We start from the raw sequence: 19,605 nt of genomic DNA, 5'->3' as shown, positions 1-19,605 counted from the left end.
GCCCTTATCCTACACGGAGTTGCAGGGGAACCTGGAGTCTATCCCATGGAACTCAGGGAACAAGGTGGAGGACACCCTGGATAGGGTGCCAAACCATCGCAGGGCACAATCACACACACATTCACACACCATGGACAATATGGAAATGCCAATCAACATACAACGCATGTCTTTGAACTGGGGAAGGAAACCAAAGTATCCCGAGAAAACCCCCCGAAGCACAGGGAGAACATGCAAGCTCTGCACACACAGCGGGATTCAAACCCAAACCCCGGAGGTGCGAGGCACACATGCAAACCACTAAGCCAGCATGCCCCCCAGCATGAAAATAAAATCATCATAATTGGGGATGAGAATATGATAGTAAAGACATTTATTGAATATTTAGTTTTTTTAAGACAGACATTAGTACATGATTCCGCACCGTCTGTGTCTCATGTCTATAATTGTCTGGAAGAAATAAGATCAGAGAAGTGTGATGGTGAGAAATGACCTCTTTCTTCCTGTGTACTCTGCTGGTTAGTTCCCATGGTGATGCAGGTCAGGGTCAGCTCAGGCCAGGTGGACTGAGGGAAAAGAGGATATTCTAGGCAGACTACACTATCCCCTATTGCAACCCACTGCTAATGATATCAGATGCAACTATTTTGTGTATCTTAGATCCTAGGTCTTTTTTCCTCTCATTTATCTGTTTATCTTGCAGTGGATCTTTTTTCTCTCTTGCTATATATATATATATATATATATATATATATATATATATATATATATATATATATATATATATATATATATCAGATTTGTGCTCCATCTTGAATGTGTTTTTTCTCTGGGAGGCGGGAATTAAAGGAAAACATATGGACAAAAAGAGCCAGAGGGAAACTGCTGTAGTGTGGCGAGCGAAATATGGAATTAGATAGAGAGAGACAGAGAAAGAGAGAGGGGGGGACTGGGGGGGGGGGAATAGGGGGGGGGTTGTGGAGTGCTCAGTGGGGAAGAGAGCGAGAGAGATCGCAGCAGGGAGCTCTGTGAGAGAAAGACAGAAAAAGCAGCTAACTTACTCCCTGTTCCACTGCTATCCTAGACATTATTCACAATGAAATCCCTGTCTGCTGATCTCAAAGTGCTGACATGCCTAAATCCCAAATTTTATCACATTGTATTTTTTATTCTTATAAACAGCAAACCTGTGGATGGCAGTAAAGAAGGCCTTAAATGTTCCTCCTGTGTTTTGGTTGCACTAATACACACTGCACAGGCTGTTGATAACATTAGGTTTCTCATACATATGTCAGGTTTCATACATTTACCTTTACAGATTTACAGTAATTGCCAAATTCAGCTGTTCTTGCATTTATATATACATATACATATATATAATACAGTGTGCTGATTTAATACCTAGTAAAGAAATGTGTGCATTATGATCTCAGATGCAACTCTCATGCTACTAATGTATGGTGATAATGTAGGCACTTTAAACCTGAATTATGCTCCTGTAATGGGAAAGTCCATGAATGTTGACACATCCATGAAGATTAAAAACAAAAAAAGTATTTCTGTACACTCTTTAGAAATATATATATATATATATATATATATATATATATATATATATATATATATATATATATATATATATATATAAATCCTCTATAAAACAATCCTTTATAAAATAGTATCCAGTATTCCGAACAGAATCTTTTCTTATTTTTATTTTACAGCATTTTTTTTTTTTGCTGTTTTTCATGCTCAGCTACACTCCTATCTAACATCTCTAGCTTCAGCTTCAGCTTCATTTTCACCCATCTCTGCAATGTTTCCACTATCAGTTATCTCAAGCACTTGATCTGCAGATGAAATATTTTATTTCACACCCACTATTTGCTTCAAGACTTTGTGTATGCAATGGAAAATTATAACCTGAACAATATTAAGACCTTATATACCAATATACCAATATTTAAAAATATTATATTGAAAGTTGTTATGATAGAGTTGATTTTATGACACAATTTGTATTTTTAAACTTTACTATTGTTTAAATTTATGTAACATACTCACAGTATGAGTACATTCGCTTTAAATATGGATAAAAGAGTACTTTTTCTCTAAATATGGCTAAAGCAAATAATAATCAATATTGATTGACAGGTTGACAAGATAAATCTAGGAAACTGACGCCTTTTTTTTTGCACTCTTCCTTAAAATTCTGCTTCATTGTTGGATTTTTTTTTCTACATATTCAGTGGCTATTCCTTAATGTTCATTGTATTATTGATGGCATACACACACACATATACTCAAATACAAAAGCAGAGATGTATAGTATCTTATGGTTTTGTGAAACAAGGACAATCTGCAGAGAATGGAAGCAAACAGAAACAGAGATATTTCCATCTCTCTCTCTCTCTCTCTCTCTCTCTCTCTCTCTCTCGCTCTCTATCTCTCTCTCTCTTTCTCTCTCTCTCTCAACATGTCTTTCTTGCTTTATTCTCCTGCCTCTCTCCAAATCCTTGCTTTTGCTCTTTCACTGTCATCTTTTTTCATATCACCTCTCCTCCAATACCCTTTCATCTCCTCTTTCTTTTTCTGTATTTCCTGTTTTTCTCCTCAAACGTCCCTCACCGGATCGTCTTATCTTCTCCTAGCTCTCTTTTCCTTCTGCTCCTCCTCTATTCCTCTCTCGGGGAAAAAGGCCATGCCTACTTCAGGTTTAACTCCAAATATAGATGCAGATACATATTTATGTAATATCTTAAACATTTGATTTTCTTCACGAGCACATCTCTAGAAAATTGAACACCTCATGCCACTAAAACTAACACTAACACTGTACACATTTCAAAGTGGTATTCGCACTCTTGAATCTATTCATCTAAAATATATTTAATACACATACATATACAATCACGCCTTTTGAATTATTCTTTAAATTTGTGTGCAAGTAAATCACAAGTATTTGACACAAATCTAACAAATCCCAGTTCAACCTATGTAACTATTCCTACAATATCAGGTGAGATAATGTTCATTCGTTCACAGGCATTGTGTTTGACTGACACATGCAGCTCTTAGTGATTTTTCAGCATTCCCCCAATCGTCAGGAGATCACAAGCTCAAATCCTCAGGAGTCCAGGAGAGCATAATTGCCCTTGCTCTCTGGTTCGGAGGAATGACGTTGCTCTTTCCTTTGTTGACAGTTAATAAAAGGACAGTTAATGTTTACCTCCAAGCATGTCCAGTCCATTCTAAATAAATACAAATACAGATATGAATGGAAGGTGCTCTATTGGCTGTTATTGTTGTAGAAAGGTTGCCAGAAAGGTTCACCAAGTTGAGACTAAGGCTACATCCGTATTAATCTGGATACATTTGAAAACGCATCTTTTTCTCTATGTTTTGGCCTTCCGTCCACACTGAGACGGCGTTTTTGTCCAGCGAAAACTGAGCTTTTTCAAAAATGCTCTCCCAAGCGGATGAATTTGAAAATGCCGTTTTCATGTTGTATTGTGGACTGACAAAATGGAGACATTCAAAAACAATGACGTATTTTTAGTCATGTGACCCATTCAACTCAAAACAAACAAGATGGTGGACGATGTTGGTGGACTGCAGTTGATGTGCCTGCTATCCAGTTTGGTAGCATTGTTAAAGATTAATACCACTTTGTACAACCTTCAGATTGCATTTTTAAGTAAACACCTGGCGGAAATGACACAGGCTAAAGCTTCTTATGTTTTTATGCACGCACAGTCTAGGGATGTAAGTGTTGTCCGACGTTCCAGTGTGGACGAGCAATTTTTTGGCAAACATTTGTAAACCAGTGTAGACGGAGAGCGTTTAAAATGGAAATGCAGGTTTTAGATGGATCCGGATTAATGTGGCCTAAAGGTGTGTGTCAAGACTCACTGAAATTTTACTTTCATGTCAGCAGACAGATATAAGACACTCTCTGGACAAAGAAAATTCATTCACATACATTACATTAATGTACATCCACATACATCCATTAATATTAACATGATGCTTTTACAGCATTCATGCATGCATCTTTAGTAACTGCCTGATCAGGACTGCAGTGCTTTAAATTGGGCTACTATGTTATTTCTATTTTAGAAAGTAGAACACACACATATTATATATATATATATATATATATATATATATATATATATATATATATATATATATATCACAGGAAGGTACTGTACACACTAAAATAATAACTGCCTGAGTAAGATTAAAAGTTGAGAATAATTATGAACATGAGTGATGTAGTTGAGGAAGAGGAAGAGGAACTGTCAGAGCCAGAATTCCCAATTCACAGACATGGAGGAGGGGAGGGAGGGAGGAAGGAAGGAAGGAAGCCGAACCTCAATCCCCAGAAGGAAATATTTATTCTTTTTTTAGTTTTTCAATGTTGTTTTAACAAAAGCTGTAAAATCCCTCGATTTTTTATGAGGACTGGGTGATTGTGAGGACTTTTGACACTATCCTGCAATATTATTTGTCTTGCTTTCCTTGTGAGGACCTTCCATTCATATAATGTAGTTAATTTGTTTGTTTCTTTGTTTTTAATAAAAGCTGCAGTTTTCCTCATGGGCACCAGCCAAATGTTCCCACAAGGTCAGAATTGTCCAATATTCCTACCTTTGTGGGGACAAGATAAGAAAACGTGTGAAAACACAAACACACACACACACACACACACAAAAAAACCCACACACTCTCTGATTTCACCACACTGCCATCTAGTGTAAGTCTGTGACAGATTGTAGCTGTCAACGGTGGTTCCATGGATAATCTGGTTTAAAAAGGGGTAATCACAAATATACCCTATCCGTGTTCTAGCAACAATAAAAAATCTTGCCTTTTTTACCGCACATTTGTGTTCCTACATATTACGCTTTTTTTTAACCATTACTGTGGGAGCACTTCATCCCGCCTGAGCATTTCAAAGCCGATTGCTAAAAACATCCTCACATCTCCCTAATGCAGCACAATTTACAGATTCATTTTCACTTCCTCTCCGTCACGTTTCCGTGGAATCACTGATTGACTGGCGCAGTTCAACAGCCAATTGAGCTTTTGTTATTTGCATACAAATTGGCTGTGTGGAACGCTGCTGTGCTTTCTAAGTAAGAGACTCTTGGTTTTCAGTGCATTTGTGTATATGTGTGGGGTGGAAGCCCCTGTCATTGCCTGTACATGTGCAGATGCTCAGAAGATCAGCCCGACTGTTTGATTGCCATTAAATCAGCACAAATGATGTGTGCTGCTTTTTTTTTTTTTTACACTGATGGCAGAACTTGAACTGTTAAATGCAATGTAAAAGATGAATACTGCAACGATTTCTCTTTCTTTTCTTTTCTTTTAACATAGAACCGTCACCTCCAAATCCATCCCAAAGAGAAATTTAATAATTACCAATATCATGTTGAGATTTGTAAGGAATATGGCCATCACATGCCTATCAATACAAGTGTGGCAGAGCTTGGTTTACTTAAACAGGAATGGTTGAAAGGATTAGCACAACACTTGTAGGGCATTTTTAGTTCAAGGTTCTGAAAAGGTCTGTAAAGTTTGGTGCATGGTCAATATTTTACTGCTTCTTTTTTGTTTATGTATTTTATTAGGGAACCTGCTTGATCATCCTTGCAGTCTCGAGTTGGATTTATTGTATACATGCTGTAATACACACTGTATGTCTGTATTATGAGAATATACGCAGAAAAAAATGTAATTCTGTCGGTTGATCTTTTAGTTGACGTGTAACCTGTAACATTGTGCCCTATTCAGACCCTAGCAGCATCAACAACTCTGTCTAAGTACTGCATGTGACTGATGCAATGGATTTGTGTAAGTGTGTGTGTGTGTGTGTGTGTGTGTGTGTGTGTGTGTGTGTGTGTGTGTGTGTGTGTGTGAGAGAGAGACATTTGAGAAGTTCCTTTGTCCCATCTAAAGACATTTGGCAGATGGCGTAGCGTGCCAGAGCCACCATGCCAGCAGCACACACTGATATCTGCTGGGAGATGAACAGAAGTCAGCCAGACACACAAACACACACACACACACACACACACACACACACACACACACTCATAAAAACAAACCAACACACACATACATACATACATACATACATACATACACACACATAAACCCAAACCAACACACACATACATACACACACACATACACAAACACAAACACACACACACATACACACACACACATTAACACAAACAAACACACACACACACATACATACACACACACAAACAGACACACACAAACCTAAACACACACATACATATAAAACACACATACATACACACACACATAAACACAAACACACACACACATACATACACACACACTCAAACAGACACATACATACACACACACACACACAAACACAAACACACACACATACACACACACACAAACACAAACACGCACATACATACATACACACACACACAAACAGACACACACATAAACATAAACACACACATACATATACAAACACACACACACATACATACACACACACACACATAAACACACACACACACACACACACATAAACACAAACAAACACATACATGCATACATACACACATACACACACACAAACAGACACACACATATACAAACACACACATACATACATACACAGACACACAAACACACACACACACATCTCTCTCTCTCTTATTTCTAATTCAAGATCTGCCAATTTTACAAAATCTGCCTCATTACAAAACATTTCACTTCCACATCCAGTGCGCATAATGAAACAAATCTAACGTGTGAAAGACGTGGACAAACTCTTTCACTTTCACTCTTTTCCTCTTTCTTGTTTTTTTTTTCTTTTTACAGTCAGATGATCTAGATCCATTCCAGGACATTTTAGATGACGCTGCGTATGCCACAGATGTCGCCATCCCGAGTCCCAAGCCAAAATTTGCCCCTTGCAAAGAAAGCAAAAAGGACCTGATAACGTAAGGCCAAAGAGGAAGTGATGTCGCTGCTCACTCTTGCGCTTCACCCTCTTCTCCTCTCGACTGACTTTTTTTTCTGTCTCTCCTTTTCTTTTCTGTTGTGTTGCTCGGCTTATAGTGATCAGCCTTCAGCACAGTCGCATGCCACACAATGCGACAGCTTCCTTTCAGCTAGAGCTCTTTAGTTTAGCATATCTCTGGCTTTTGTGCTGTTCTGCTTTATCGTAATTAAACATCATTCTCATTCTACCTGTTCATGTTGCAGCTCTTCCTTAGGATGTCTTGAGAGACAGTGAAGCTAAACTGGAAACAATGAACTATGATCAATGGCAAAACCAAATGAAACTCAAAGCAACACTTCATTTGATCACTTTGATAGCATTACCACTATGTAACACACTCATAAGCTTTACAACATTAATCAGGAATGATGTCAAAAATCACACTGACATCACAGTGAATATTAAGGATAGAAATGATCATGTTGATAGGTTAAAATGTAATGCTTATGATGGTGTTGTGTGGGATATTTGATCCAAATGAAGTGTTTTGGGCTGCACACAAATCTTGTTTCCCTTTTTGTTTTGTTTGTTTGTTCTGGACTTTTGGGATTTGATTCTATCTACTTTTTTCTGGAGACAGATGCCCAACTCCAGGGTGTGATGGAAGTGGTCACGTAACCGGTAATTACGCCTCGCATAGAAGGTGTGATTTCATTTTCTCATGGTGGATTCGTCCTATGAATTTATTGTTTTCAGCTTACCTCGACTATGCTGTCTAACAGTACCTAGCACAGTACATACCCACATTAACGTTAACCCTTTGAGGATATGACCTCAGTAAATGAGATCTGAATAACACAAATGCTACGGAGAGAAAGCGAATAATACAAATCGGTGTAGAACGTATCAGACAGTAATCTGTTCAGAGGGTTAACCTTGTGTAGATCTGATTTCCCCTGCACTTGCACCATGGCTTTTCTGCATTTGCAGTTCCTGTGAAGTGTTTTTTTTTATTATTTTTTTTTGTTTGTGTGTTTGTTTTGTGTTAGCTGCATTTTGTAAGCCCCCCCTTGCTAAACTAACATCGGCTTTTACAATCTTTCAGTCTTTCAGGTTGTCCTTTAGCAGATAAAAGCATTCGGAGTATGATGGCGACCAATTCACAAGAACTCAAGTAAGTTTAGTTTCAGGAGGTACCTAAACTACAGTTTATAATTAATATTTCATTATTTCAACTTGAGAACTCATTATTTCAAGATATTATGCTGTTATATTGACTTACAATCTCGTTATTTCAAGAAAGTATGTTGTTATTGTAACATTATGTTGTTTTTTAGAGTTATTATATATCTATCACAAGACTAATATATTTAATATTAGCTTATAGTGGGCACACAGTGCAGTGGCTTAGTGTTCAGCACGTTCGCCTCCAGGGTTGGGGGTTTGGTTCCCGCCGCAGCCCTGTGTGTGCAGAGTTTGCTTGTTCTCCCCGTGCTGCAGGGGTTGTCCAAAGTGTCCGTAGTGTGAATGGGTGTGTGAATGTGTATGAGAGTACGCCCTGCGATGGATTGGCACCCTGTCCAGGTGCCAGATGCTCCCTGGGATAGGGTCCAGGATCCACATGACCCAGTAGGATAAGGGGTATAGAAAATGGATGGATTAGCCTAAAGTAAAAAAATCCATATGTATGATGTATGTTAAATCCATATGTATGATGACCTATGAGTATTCATAACATATTATAATACATTCATGAGGCATTATACATATTAGATTGCATATACAAAATATATAATATTTGCATGGTAGAATAACTAGTGTTTATAACACTACTGCTATAGTGTTTATAACATTACTATATTACTAATACCAAGGAAATTCAGCCCCAGTTTACTTCATGGATTGTTTTTTTAAAACAAGTAATTGAATTCTGAAGTTATTGTAAAGTTCTCTAGTATGATGTGAATTTCCTGATAATGTCTCTGGTGTAAATCATTATTTATTTATTTATTTTTTAGTGGTTTCTTGGTATTGGTGTAATATGTTATGAACATGTCTTATCATACGTTGTGTTAACCATTCATAATGCATAAAAAGATTTAAAGCTATAAAGTCATGCATTTCATAAATAGTCAAAACAATATGCATAATGCCTTATGAATGCATTATAATATGAAATGTTATACTATGAATGTGTTCACAGTTTATTAAAAATACAACCCTGGAAATTGTTACTATTACAATTTTTATTCTCTTTTTTTTAGTTACAACTTGGGCTACTGTACTAAATAAAACAACTGGGAACACACAAAAACTTATATATATATGTATATATGAATATTGAAAGTGTAAGGCTCTGATGTAATCAAATAAGAAATGAGGTTTAAAAGATTCAGTCATTTTCCTTGTCTTGGACACATTGGGCTTCATGTTAATGAGTGTGTAGTAGATTTAGAGATTTAGCTTCCAACAAGAATGTACTGATTAGAGTCAGTGCACCAGTGTGAATCAGGTTATAAGACCGAGCTTTTTATTTCAAATATGAGTATATGCAGCAAATGATACTTCTGCACATATTGAATAAACAATGATCGTCATCCCGACACAAGATCAGTGAGAAAGTTATGTTCTAGTTACCTGAGGTTTGTTTTTTTTGTTTGTTTGTTTTGTATTGTTTTTATCTGTAGTTCATGTTGATCTCATTATTCACCTGTACAGATAACCAGATTCAAAGATAAGCTGCACTAATTCTACATCTAATCACCTATTTGCAATGAAGGGCAAGTGTTATCAAGCATGTGATAATGGAAAACAACACTAATTACTCAGGGTTCTGTCTTCTTCCAACGTTGGGCAGTAACAGCGTGCATTTCTGTCCCAGGTGCCCGACTCCGGGCTGTGATGGCTCGGGACATATCACTGGAAATTACGCCTCCCACAGAAGGTAAAGTTGAATTTTCCCCTACGACTGTTTCACATTCGGCATTTTATTGATTGATCTGTTTTATACAATACAAATTCTTTATGAATATCATGTTGGATATGTTTTTTTCCATGGCAAAATACTCACCAATGTGTCTTTTTTTCCAGTTTGTCAGGATGTCCACGAGCTCGAAAGAGTGGCATAAAGATTACCCACAGCAAAGAGGACAAAGAGGACCAGGAACCAATAAGGTATGGCCTTCCAAAACGTCAAGTTTCAAGGAGAAGTTGATTCAAACAGTCTACATTAGAGTGTTTGTAGTCAATAAATTCATAGCTGCACCAGCTTCGGTTCTCAAACATCCCCTTGTTCAGAAAGAAAAGAAGTTGTAGGACATCAGCATTTTCATAGAACATGAATGTGAATGTCAGTGAATGTAATATTTTGTGAAGAGCTTGCACTTAAGCAGAAACTCAAAGCCTGTCTTATTTTGGAGTTAAGTGCAGATGGAAAGGGGCTGAGATTGAAAAGCTGAGGAGTGCTGAGTCTCCTAGATGACTGTGCTGAGGAGTTCTGGGGACTGGGGACAATTTTGGAAAGTCCTGAGTGAATCAGATGGTTCGGCTTAATAGGCTCCCATATGTCACACTAATTGAGAGATACCTTGTTTTCCTATCACTAACAAAAATCAACACGGGATAAAAATAGGGAAATAATTGCTGACTATTGTGGAACAAAATATATTCAGGATGCACCAAATGGGGCTGGGTGTTGATCCTTAAGCAAGTAACTTCTCTAATTCCAGACTCCCATACTGTTAAATTTACTCGCACTTGAGAATGTAGGAGATTCGATTATTGTTGTACAAACCAAATATCCCTTTAGGGTGCTAGATGAATTTTTTTTCCCTAAATATGTACTCTTTTTTGTAATTGTCTTGTATATTTGTGGCATTTCCAAAACTGAAGGATCCTAAGATTCTCAGGCAAAGGAGGTGACATTGGAGAGTCAAAAACTGGAGGAATTCTTCGTAACAGGACCTGTTCTGGTGTTTTCAGGTGTCCTGTACCTGGTTGTGATGGACAGGGTCATGTGACAGGGAAGTATGCATCTCACCGCAGTGCATCGGGTTGCCCCCTGGCTGCCAAGCGGCAGAAGGACTGCTACATGAACGGCACACAGTTCACATGGAAAGCTGGGAAGACAGACGGCATGTCCTGTCCAACTCCAGGCTGTGACGGCTCAGGTCATGTCAGTGGCAGCTTTTTAACCCATCGAAGGTGGGACTTTATGAGAAAAAAATATATCACACCACCCACAAGCAAGACAATAGTATTAAATGAAATTACTACATAAAAAGTCCATCTGCAACCATCAAAACCTAAATACTCAATAAACCTAACTCATAAAACACATACTTTTGAGCAGATTTAAAGTAATTTATTGAACAAGGATACAGTGCTACTATCTTTATGTGACTATGTTTGTGTTTTTTATGTCTTTTAGTCTGTCGGGTTGTCCACGTGCTTCATCTGCTATGAAGAAGGCCAGACTGTCAGGAGTGGAGATGCTTACAATAAAACGGCCAAGCAATGGTAAAATCTGCTGCTTCATACTACCAAAGCAGTGTTCTTAACTCTTTCTACCAGTACACTGTGGAATGGAAATTGACTTATCAGACATTTTCAATCAGTATAAACAAATTAATTATTTTATTGCCGCAAGTCATATGTTATATTAGTCAGGACACTGTTAACACTGGTACAGAGATAAAACAGAGAGCACAATTAAAGCTTTTTTGATAGTAAAATACCATATGCAACTTCCACAATAAAATTGAAACCTAGTAGGCCAGGTTAAAAAAAAAAAAAAAAAAAAACAACGAAAAAAAAGACATACTTATGAAAAACTGCTAATTCTTAAAGTCTTGAGTATCTACTTTCATATGAGCCGTTAAACACTACTGTGGCATTTGGCTTCATATATAAATTCAATGCTGAATATGGCGCCTCCAAAACAAGTGGAAATTCCATTTTTTGGGCCTCTGGTAAATAGAGTTAATAATCATTTATGAGTATGCGTTCACCTGCATGCATACTATATACACAGTCGATCACACTTGTGCAAATAATGTGCACAAGTGTGCAATAATGTGATTAGAAAAGCAATTAATTGTACACTCTAGGTGAACTTGCAGAAATTACAGTATAAAATGCACAAATTTGACAAGGGAGCCTAATCCGTTCTATTGTGCAAGTTATAAGTGTCGCAAAATCAGCACTTAATAGCAGAACTGAACTGAACTGCAGTGTGAATTTTCAAAAAAAAAATTCAAAAACTTTCAAATACGTTTACAAATCCACCAAAGAAAAAAGAGTGAGAGATACTGAAATACGGAAACAACCCGGAGAACACATTTACTACATTTTATAATAAATAGTCAAGAGGTGCTGGACCGGCAAGCGCGGTGTACAAAGGAAATCTGTAATATCCTGTTATAAGGTCAATATTAATAGCTCCATAACAATTACAAATGAAAGATCCAGCTCTATCCGAAGCAGCTCCTTATTTTCTAATATAACTGGCAAATACTGTATGTAACAGGTCAGTTTACGGGTTGCTCGATTAGAGGTTACAGGTTAATTAATAATCTAGGGAAATAAATTTGTGCTAATTTATGTGTGCGTGTTCACTGATAAATTTAACCTTTTTTTATATTATGCTATTTTAACGGCGTCTATATATTTTGCAAAAAAAATACAATTTGTTTGTGTGTTTTAACATTTACTTTGAATTTTTGTAGGTTTACACAATGATGAAGACATTAAACAGCTGGATGAAGAAATCAAAGATTTAAATGAATCCAATTCACAGGTGGAGGCAGATATGATCAAACTTAGAACACAGGTAAATAAATATATATATATATATATATATATATATATATATATATATATATATATATATATATATATATATATATATATATTTTTTTTTTTTTTTTTTTTTTTAAATCACAAACTATTCACAGTTTACAAACTGCAGAATTCATATTTGTAAGCTTTAAGTGTTTTCAGTTTGGGGTTTCAAAGTTTTACAGTGAAATGTTTAAATTCATGGTTATGTGCATGGCACTGCTCCTGCGATTCCTGACTGCAAGATTCATTTAAAATTTAAGATAAGAAGAGTTTGGTTTCAACATGAATTCAATCTTTTGGCTTCAATTTGTCAGACCGCGTGAACGTTCAGCAAACTTATTCTAGGATTAACACGTCAGCTCTACATTCTCAGAAATATACTGTAGGCAGCTGTTTTTTTTTGTTTGTTTGTTTGTTTTTTTTGTTTTTTTGGTACCTTTAGTGTGTATCTTTAAAAATAATTTTGGTAAACTGGACCTCAAGTTCCATTGCTTTACTCTAAAAGTTAATTATACATACACCACATGCAACTTCTCGGGTAAAAGATACACACAAAAGGTACAAAAGACCCTTGATGGAATGTTTATGTCTGAGCACCTAACAACTCTAATCATTCCCCCCTCCCCCCAGATTACAACCATGGAGTCTAATCTGAAGTCGATAGAGGAAGAAAACAAGGTGATTGAACAGCAAAATGAATCTCTCCTGCATGAGCTGGCCAACCTCAGCCAGTCACTGATTAACAGTTTAGCTAATATCCAGCTCCCTCATATGGTAAGGGCCACCATCGAGAACGGATAGCGGGCAAGTTATGGAAAGCAAAGAGCATTGCGCTGCAGCTTGTTGATTTTCAGATCATAGCTCTCTGTGGCTTCAGGCGACACTTGACTCTGCATGCAATGTTCCGATGCAACTGCTTTATAATGTACATGTAATAGCACTCGGGAGATATGAATGAGTGTGTCAGCGATGTGAAAAGAGACAGGAGCCAATCAGCATGATCCGTACAATTTTATGAATAGGGTCACTGACAGAAATTGTGTAAAATGGCTAGACGAGCATTATAACGAGCATTATTATCATTATTTCAATTGCATGTACAGTATATGTACACTGACAAGACACATTTGAAGGCCAGCAATATAGAAGTGATATTTTGTCTGAATAATACTTTTTACAAAAATTACCTTGGCAAATATGAAAGTAAAGTAAAGATAAAAGACATTTTGAACACAGGTGAAGTGTCCTTCACAACAACCACTTGAGAAAACAGCATTTTGTATGTTTAACTACACTTTACCTCGAAATATAATCATTAAATTTACTACTTATTATTTTTGCATGGGAATCAATTTAACATTTTTAAATCATGTCATGCTTTAGGTTAGGAAAAATATACCCCACAACACAATTCTTTTATATGAACACAGTCACCCCTAGGAATTTTTTTTGGAATATTCAACACAGTGGTAAAGTAAAATGGCATCTGTGTTACTCTTACTAGTTACCAATCTCTTTCTATTTGACAAAATTTCTGTCAGTGACATGTCAAAACCTAGATGATAGATTAATTATCCTGGCTACTTTACATGTCACATGCAGTGTTAAACTATTATTAGCAATGCAAATACTGTATGTATACATTTTAGTTTACCGATTTAGAAAACATCACAAAAAAAACCGCTTTCTTCCATAGCATTCATTTTGCTTTTTTTTTTTTCAGACCTTTACATAATGAGAAATTAACTGACAGCTAAGAATTAATTTAAATCCATTTCATAAACAGATATCATGGCAGTACAATAAACATACGAGGAAATATAATGATGTTTAAGTTAAAAAAGTTGTCAAAAGTTTTCATAAAAAAATTTCTATTAATTAAGGTTTTTGTGTGTTCCGAATATTCTAAAATGTGTTTAATGCTTAATGTTTGTTTTGTAGATGAACTTAAAAGGATCGGACAGGTTTTATTAAGATTTTGTCATGTTTAATACATTAAATCTGTCAACACTATTATCTATTCAAAAACACTAACAATAAGAGTAATAAAAACTGGTTTGTGGCCCTTGAACTTAATGACTGGTAGGAATTGTGACGAGGTCTGGGTTTGTCAGGTTAATTCTTGGACCAGCTATGATTCTATGCAGAAATGGGAAAAGCCCACAGAGATGGAAGATGTGCATGTTGGATACAGTAGGCTAATAGATCTCTGCCTTCCTCTCTAGAAACCGCCGCTACACAAAGAGCCTCCGATTAGAAATAACAGCTGTTTACAGTTGCATCAGCGAGTAAGGAAATCATTTTCACAGTCTACTCCTCTCCGGCTCTTTTGTTTCCTTCATCCTTTCCATATTCTCTCTAAAACTATTTGCATGTTTTTTTTTAAATAGAAACATTGTTTATAGTGGTATAGTTAGTTTTATTTACAGATATTGTTTTAGTAAATGGAACATGATTTGGTACAGTGGTTTGCACTGGCTTGTACAAAAGAAGTAAATGAGCTTAGTTTCCATTTGTATTTGTACTTGTGGTGTTCCAATTACTACTTCAAATCCACATGTTTGCTAGTTTGTTAATTACTAGATGGGCAATTCACTGTACATATGCATATGTATGTGCCCAATGTATTGATGAATCATTTGATGAATCATGAATCATTTGATGAATCATGAGTCATTTAATGTTTTGTAAAATATTTGATTAATCATGAGTCATTCAATGAATGATGAATCATTTGATGATTCATGAGTCACTTGATGAATCATGAATCATTTGATGATTCATGAATCATTTCATGCCATTGCTTAATGAAGATATTGGTCCATAATCCATAGTCCATAATAATGATAAATCATCTTTACTGTATATTATCACTTTTGCACTTTTTTGTCCATGCTTCCATTCCCTGACTGATTCATTTGAAGTTTAAACATGTAACCTGGACAGCCGACATTTACAACCCTGCATAATGATGTCCCTGTCGTCATTGTTTTAGTCTCTTTGAGTGAAAAATGTATCAATACGATAGTCCAATACAATAGAACAGTGGTTCTCAAAGTGGGATCCAAGGAGCCCCAGAGGTTTGTGAAGTATAGCCAGGGAGTGTGTGATTTATTATTATTATTATTATTATTATTATTATTATTATTATTATTATTATTATTATTATTTGTTACAGTGGTGGAAATCATAACTCAGAATTATCAAAACTGTTTTATTCATTATGTATTTAATAGCCAGTTTGACTGTTCACTTGAATTTAATTTAGGTTTAATCGAAATCTCAATAGCTCAAATATATGTGTGTATATATATATATATATATATATATATATATATATATATATATATATATATATATATATAGTCCACTTATTCCTAATTTATTGAGTGGAAATTTCCAGATTATAAAGCTCTGTGGCTCATTTTACAGATAACAGGGTCCCTGGCTGCAAAAGGCTTGAGAACCCCTGCAATACAATAAAAAAGCAAACGAAAAGAAGCAATGTACCTCAGCCTGGAAGTGCTACTGGTCAAAATATGCTTAAACTACAATGAGATGGTTTATACCATTTACAGAAAGTGATGTAAATATCATCCTCTAAAAAATTATTTAAAAAATTAATTCTTTTTATCCTGTCACAGCTTAGCCTTGAGAAAGATCCAGTTTCTTGGTTTTGTATGATTATGTTAGTAGTGAAAGGACAAAATAGACGTAATGTTGCCATGATATTGTGGTGCAGCCATATTGCTTATAGTTTGAATCCGTTTGCACGTCCTCCATATTTACATCATTTTTTTCTAACATCTGATCACACTGTAGCTAAACACTATAGATCAAGGATCAACAAGGATCCTGACCACCATTTTATCTCTTCTATCAGTCTTACACTCACACATATTCCCCTTTCCCCTTTTCAAGTGACACTCTTCATGTGATCACATAAAAGCTAATGACAGTTTGTGTCATGTTCTGAGGTGTGTTTGTGTACATCACAACTTCTCTGTGTCTCTTCTTTACTGTTATAACCTTTCCTATGTGTGTTCACAGGATCCAATAAGCGAACAGAACTTTGACGCGTACGTGACGACTCTGACAGATATGTACACAAATCAAGAGCAGTACCAGAGTCCGGAGAACAAAGCGTTACTGGAGAATATAAAACAAGCAGTACAAGGAATCCAAGTCTAGCCACTCAGCAAACCTCAAAGCAAGGGGAAAGAAAGGGACGATTATGAAACAGGAGAAATGCGATTGAGATTGACTCATGGTTTGCTGCTGTAATTTAGCAGACAGTGTTAAATATTCACATATGTTCTTTAAAAAAAAAAAAAAAAGTGTTATGCTTACAATTCATGATTTTTTTTTTAAATTTATCTTTATTTTTGGTCTTGCTTTGAAAAATATTTAATGGCAAAATAGTTTTTGAAAACATTTCACATTTTGTACATTTTCATATGAGCTCACATAGTGTGATGTAACATTTCTAGCTGCTCATGTATGCACATTTTAGTGTATATTTCTGAACAGTAAGGCAAACAGTATTGATATATACATTCTTTTTTAATGCTTGCTGATTAACAAAAGGATTTTAGTTTGAGAAAGCTAAACTACTGCATCAAAATAATGGACATGCAAGGCTACACTGAGAGTATCTTTTTATACCAGTTTATTACACAATAGAACAATGTACCTATTTATTAAAAAAAAAAACACAAAATAAAAAAGTTTATTAGGTATATTGATCTAGTTTTCAATAAACTGGGAACTCAGTGTATGCCGACTTTTTTAACCATTTTCTCCTTGTTGAATGTTTTTTTTTTTTTTTTTTTTTTTTTACATTTTGTGAAAAAGGACAGACTGCGTTTTATTTCTAAGTTATGCTTGAGGAGTTTTATTCTTGGCACCTGTACATGGTGGGTAGATAAATACTTGATGAAAATGAACAGCGAAAGGAAATCATTGTGATGTATGAATGTCGCAGTTCTATTGTAAACATCATGACACGGAAACCTAATGGTGGAAGTCCCAGAACTTAGCAATGAACATTATCTGATTTTGTGTTAGAAAAGAGCTTTTGTCATTAAATCTGCATTAGTGTAATGGCAGCAGAGGTTCGCCCCAGTGTCAGTGTTCATTTAGCCTGATCCGTATATCAGTAGCATGAGTCTCACATCATATCAGCAATATACGTTTTGACAACATTTATGGCGATGAGCAGCAATCTGTGGGGGGGGGAAATAAACAGTTGGGCTTTATGCAATTTCCTGTTTGTAGACATTAGTGGGGAAACAAATGAAACTTTTTACTGTATGTAAATGATCGATTTTTTTATACAAATCTTGTAATACAAAATTTTTCAACAGGGGTATAATATACTTGGACGTTCAATTTAGAGGCAAACAGTGATTTCTGAGATCCATTTCCTTTATTTATGACTTTGCACGGGGACACCTTTGTTTCCATGTTCTGATGGTTTTACATAAACTAAAGCAGTACTTGGGAAATGGAAAAAAAAAAAGAAGGGTTTTGTAGAATAAATATATATAAATAGAATTTATGAAAGCGGGACTAACAGGGTCATTGTCCCCACTTATGTGCCAGTAGACTATTTGCACTTGTCCTAAAGATATATAATTAGTAAATACTGGTGGTGTGCAATCTCCAGGTGGCTCTTCGGCACACAATTGGAACGTGTTATGTCAAGAATTGTTCAATTGTATCAGAAGGAGACTGCAGGGAATCTGAATAAAAAATGAGGACAATATCTTTACCAGTAATAGTACGACATTTTGGTATTTCTTTCATCTTTTTTTTTTTTTTTTTTGTATCATCTCTAATCATTACAAATCCCCAGCTGCACTTTATGTCTATCACTGTACAAAATCATTTAACAAGAAAAATGTCAAAGAAAAGAAAAACAATAATAAAAATATTAATACAAGGATGAAAATCCCAGTATAAAGGGGCAGGAAGATGGAGTCAGAAGTAGAATTGCAGGATGTTGCAATCTTACAGTATGTCTAGTTTCTCTCACATTATGTTCAGTAGTAATCATGTTAATACTTTGCCTTTTGGGGAGTGAATGCGAAGGTGCTCGTCTTTCACCTGATCTCCACTGTTGTACAGCTCTGTCCTCTTTTAGGACACCATCCTCCATAACTGCATCCGCCTTTCATCACAGCATTGTGTCTGCAGCTTTTTGCCAATATAGTAATGCTTTCAATAGAATAATAGCTAGTATCAGTTTTTTGAATAAATTATTGTTATCAGTACAATGGAAAAAGGATTTAAAGCACAAACATGCTGCTCATCTACTGTTGCTACATTGATATCAAATAATTTTTAAAAAATATATATATCTGTGACTTATTACCTTGGGAGAAACAAAAAAAGGTGTCACATATTAGAATGCTGAACTTTCATATGAATTATTGTGAATTCATCAGAGTTTATTTATTTTCAATTCCTTTGATTTCAAGGTTGATTTGAGTACTCATCGATGAAGACAGGATTTTGTATAAACTATTGTGCTCTCTGTGGAACTGAAGTTTGATTTATTTTTGTACAACACAGCATGAATTTGTTGACGTTTTAATTTTGCTATAAATGTGTAAGATCACAAGTTGCTGTGATTTTTTGTTTGTTTCTTTCTTTCTTTTATTTCATTTTTAAATTGTGGAATTTGTACAACTTTTGTCATGCTGGATGTTGACACATCTTACTCTGAATAAAGAAAAATTGTGTTGCCA

The 19,605-nt window shown here is 35.7% G+C and overlaps 1 protein-coding gene across 2 annotated transcripts in view; it reads left to right on the top strand.

Annotated features, from left to right (window-relative positions):
- Positions 1–19,605, top strand: part of myt1lb (myelin transcription factor 1-like, b) — a 116,213-nt gene extending 96,608 nt beyond the window's left edge. Inside the window, exons 13-22 of one of the 2 annotated variants that reach the window (XM_053682802.1) lie at positions 6,889–7,010; positions 8,118–8,186; positions 9,894–9,956; positions 10,103–10,186; positions 10,994–11,215; positions 11,442–11,530; positions 12,739–12,842; positions 13,484–13,531; positions 15,079–15,141; positions 16,904–19,605. In XM_053682802.1, the coding sequence (XP_053538777.1) occupies positions 6,889–7,010; positions 8,118–8,186; positions 9,894–9,956; positions 10,103–10,186; positions 10,994–11,215; positions 11,442–11,530; positions 12,739–12,842; positions 13,484–13,531; positions 15,079–15,141; positions 16,904–17,044 (1,005 nt within the window). In that variant the 3' untranslated portion in view covers positions 17,045–19,605. Of the gene's footprint in view, positions 1–6,888; positions 7,011–8,117; positions 8,187–9,893; positions 9,957–10,102; positions 10,187–10,993; positions 11,216–11,441; positions 11,531–12,738; positions 12,843–13,483; positions 13,628–15,078; positions 15,142–16,903 lie in introns of both variants that reach the window. The other variant, XM_047157797.2, reaches the window with a different exon arrangement.

The sequence above is a fragment of the Ictalurus punctatus genome, chromosome 9, assembly GCF_001660625.3.
Source record: "Ictalurus punctatus breed USDA103 chromosome 9, Coco_2.0, whole genome shotgun sequence".
NCBI classification, from domain to species: Eukaryota; Metazoa; Chordata; class Actinopteri; order Siluriformes; family Ictaluridae; genus Ictalurus; species Ictalurus punctatus.
This window is presented reverse-complemented; position numbering and strand designations above follow the sequence as displayed.